The sequence below is a fragment of the Clupea harengus genome, chromosome 12 (genome assembly GCF_900700415.2).
Source record: "Clupea harengus chromosome 12, Ch_v2.0.2, whole genome shotgun sequence".
Taxonomy (NCBI): Eukaryota; Metazoa; Chordata; class Actinopteri; order Clupeiformes; family Clupeidae; genus Clupea; species Clupea harengus.
Window position 1 is genome coordinate 10,964,232 of NC_045163.1, and position 2,500 is coordinate 10,966,731.

The 2,500-nt window shown below is 47.2% G+C and overlaps 1 protein-coding gene across 3 annotated transcripts in view; it reads right to left on the minus strand.

The window, feature by feature from the left end:
• The window catches only part of LOC105889426 (unconventional myosin-XVIIIb), a 55,429-nt gene that overhangs the window by 17,061 nt on the left and 35,868 nt on the right, over positions 1–2,500 (minus strand). For all 3 annotated transcript variants that reach the window (XM_012815280.3, XM_012815273.3, XM_012815266.3), the window contains 2 exons: positions 1,675–1,836; positions 97–210 (listed from right to left, as the gene is read on the minus strand). In XM_012815280.3, the coding sequence (XP_012670734.1) occupies positions 97–210; positions 1,675–1,836 (276 nt within the window). The remainder of the gene's footprint in view (positions 1–96; positions 211–1,674; positions 1,837–2,500) is intronic.

The window sequence follows — 2,500 nt, forward strand, 5'->3', positions numbered from 1 at the left end:
CCTCTCTCTACCTCTCCCTCTCTCTCCCTCCCTCCCTCCCCCCCCTCGGCTTCATCTCTCCATCTCACCCCCCCCCTCTCTCTCTCCATCTCTCACCAGACTCTTGTGTTTGTAGATGTTGTCCAGCTCCAGCTGGGTGTTATCCAGCTCCATGGCCAGCGTCTTCTGTACACTCTCAGCCTCCAGACGCCGAGCCTCGCTCTCCTCCAGCTGACACATACATACACACACACACACACACACACACACACACACACACACACACACACACACACACACACACACACACACACACACACACACACACACACACACAAAGGGACAGAGATGGAGAGGGTAGAATCATGGTAAATGGAAAGATAGCAGGAGAGATAGATGGAGAAAGTATTGGGTAGAGAAAAGGAGAAAGGAGAGTGATTGGGGGTTTGGAAAAGACAAAGGCAAGCAATCGCATATGGCCCACGTCTGGCCCACGTCTGGCCCACGTCTGGCCCTGATCTGGCAGAGATCCAGTCAAACCGGAAAAGCAAGCAGAATGACAACGGAAAAGAAAGCAGAATGACAACGGAAAAGCAGGCAGAATGACAACGGAAAAGCAGGCAGAATGACAACGGAAAAGCAAGCAGAATGACAACAGAAAAGCAGGCAGAATGACAACGGAAAAGCAAGCAGAATGACAACAGAAAAGCAAGCAGAATGACAACAGAAGCGGATCTATCCCAGATCTGGCGTGGGTCTGCCGGAGGAGTGGGGGATCTTTGCTCCTCATCACATAAAAGCTTGCCTTGTGTTTTCTACTCAGAGGCTAAGAGTGGGGTGTCTGCTGGAGCTGGGGTGCTTGGCAGTGCAGGTGGGTCTGGGTGCTACCGCTCACATCAAAGTCCTTGGCGTGTGCCCAAGCGCCATCTGAACAGCCTGGCTGTGCTCTGCAGCTCAGTGTGGAGGCTGTTTAAACAGTCCGAGACGGATCACACACCTCGGGCGAGGAGTGCTCATGGAGAAGGAGTGAACTTGTAGACCTTTTAGAGTGTACTTTAAATTCCTTAAATGGATTGAAGGAGTTAAAGTGTATTTTGAATTCCTTAAATGGACTGAAGGAGTTAAAGTGTACTTTAAATTCCTTAAATGGACTGAAGGAGTAAACTTGAAAATACTTTTAAAGTGTACTTTAAATTCCTTAAATAGACTTAAGGTTAACTGTTTTGTGACTTGTTTCTATTAAACGTTAGTATATTTACAAGTTTTGGAAGGTCATAACCGAATGTGAAAGCACACCATGATAAGGAATTAAATCTGAACGCTAACATCACTCCAGGTAAATTTTTTCATAGTGGATGTCAGATCTTCCACTGTTCCACAGTCACCCACTGTATGAAAAAATTCATGCTGTTATTTTGACCATCCTCTGTAAGTACTGCTGTTATTGGCTACATGCCACCAGTTCTAGGAACAGCTGTAGTGAGAAGAAAGGATAGAACAACTGCAAAGGCAAACTAAAAAACACTTATACACAACAGCATTGTTTTATGCCGGCAGAAGGCACTAGAAAGTAATGGCAGTGTGTGTGTGTGTTTTAGTGTGTGTGTGTGTGTGGGTGTGTGTGTGCAGAGCGTGTGCGGAGCATGTGTGTGTGTGTGTGTGTGTGTGTGTGTGTGAGAGAGAGAGTGTGTTTACCTGGAAATGCAAGCGCTCAAACTCCTCCCTGTTGCCAGGGGTGACGGCCGTCCTCGGGGCGTCGATGGTGGACATCAGCAGCTGAGCGTCGCTCAGGAGGGCATGAGTGCGCTTCAGATCCCGACGTAAACGCTTCTCCACATCAAAGTCTCTGTGGCCCATCTGACACACACAGACACACACACACACACAACCGGGGAGAACAATGACAGACATGAACAGAGAGATGTTCCACCTCTGAAATGACTTCATCAAATTCCCAGTCATGAGAGCCAGTGTGACACAGTCACAGGTTGCCATTCATTTCCTCAGGCCAGCCACAGGACTCAACAGTGTAGCTGCACCATTGGCTAGAAAAACTACATCGTGTCTAGTGACATAGAGGAATTAAGTTGTGTGCGCGTGCGTGCGTTTGTGTGAGTGTGTGTGAGTGTGTGAGTGTGTGAGTGTGTGTGTATGTGTGAGTGTGTGTGAGTGTGTGTGTGTGCTGTGTGTGCATTATTGTGTGTGTATATGTGTGCGTATGCGTGTGTGTGTGTGTGTGTATATGTGTGTGTATGTGTGCGTGAGTATGTGTGCATATGTGTGTGTGTGTGATAATAGGGAGAAGTGGAAGAACATCTGAGAGTACAAAAAAGAAAGATAAAAGAGAGGATAGAGAAGAGATAAGGAAAGAGACTGACAGATGTAGAGAGGAATTGAGAAGAGGTGGGGAGAGATAACGAGAGTGAGTGAGAGGGATGGATGGAGGCAGATGGAGAGTAGAGAAAGAAACAACAGATAGAGAGGAGAGAGAGAATGAGAGGGATATAGAAGGTAGAGAGAG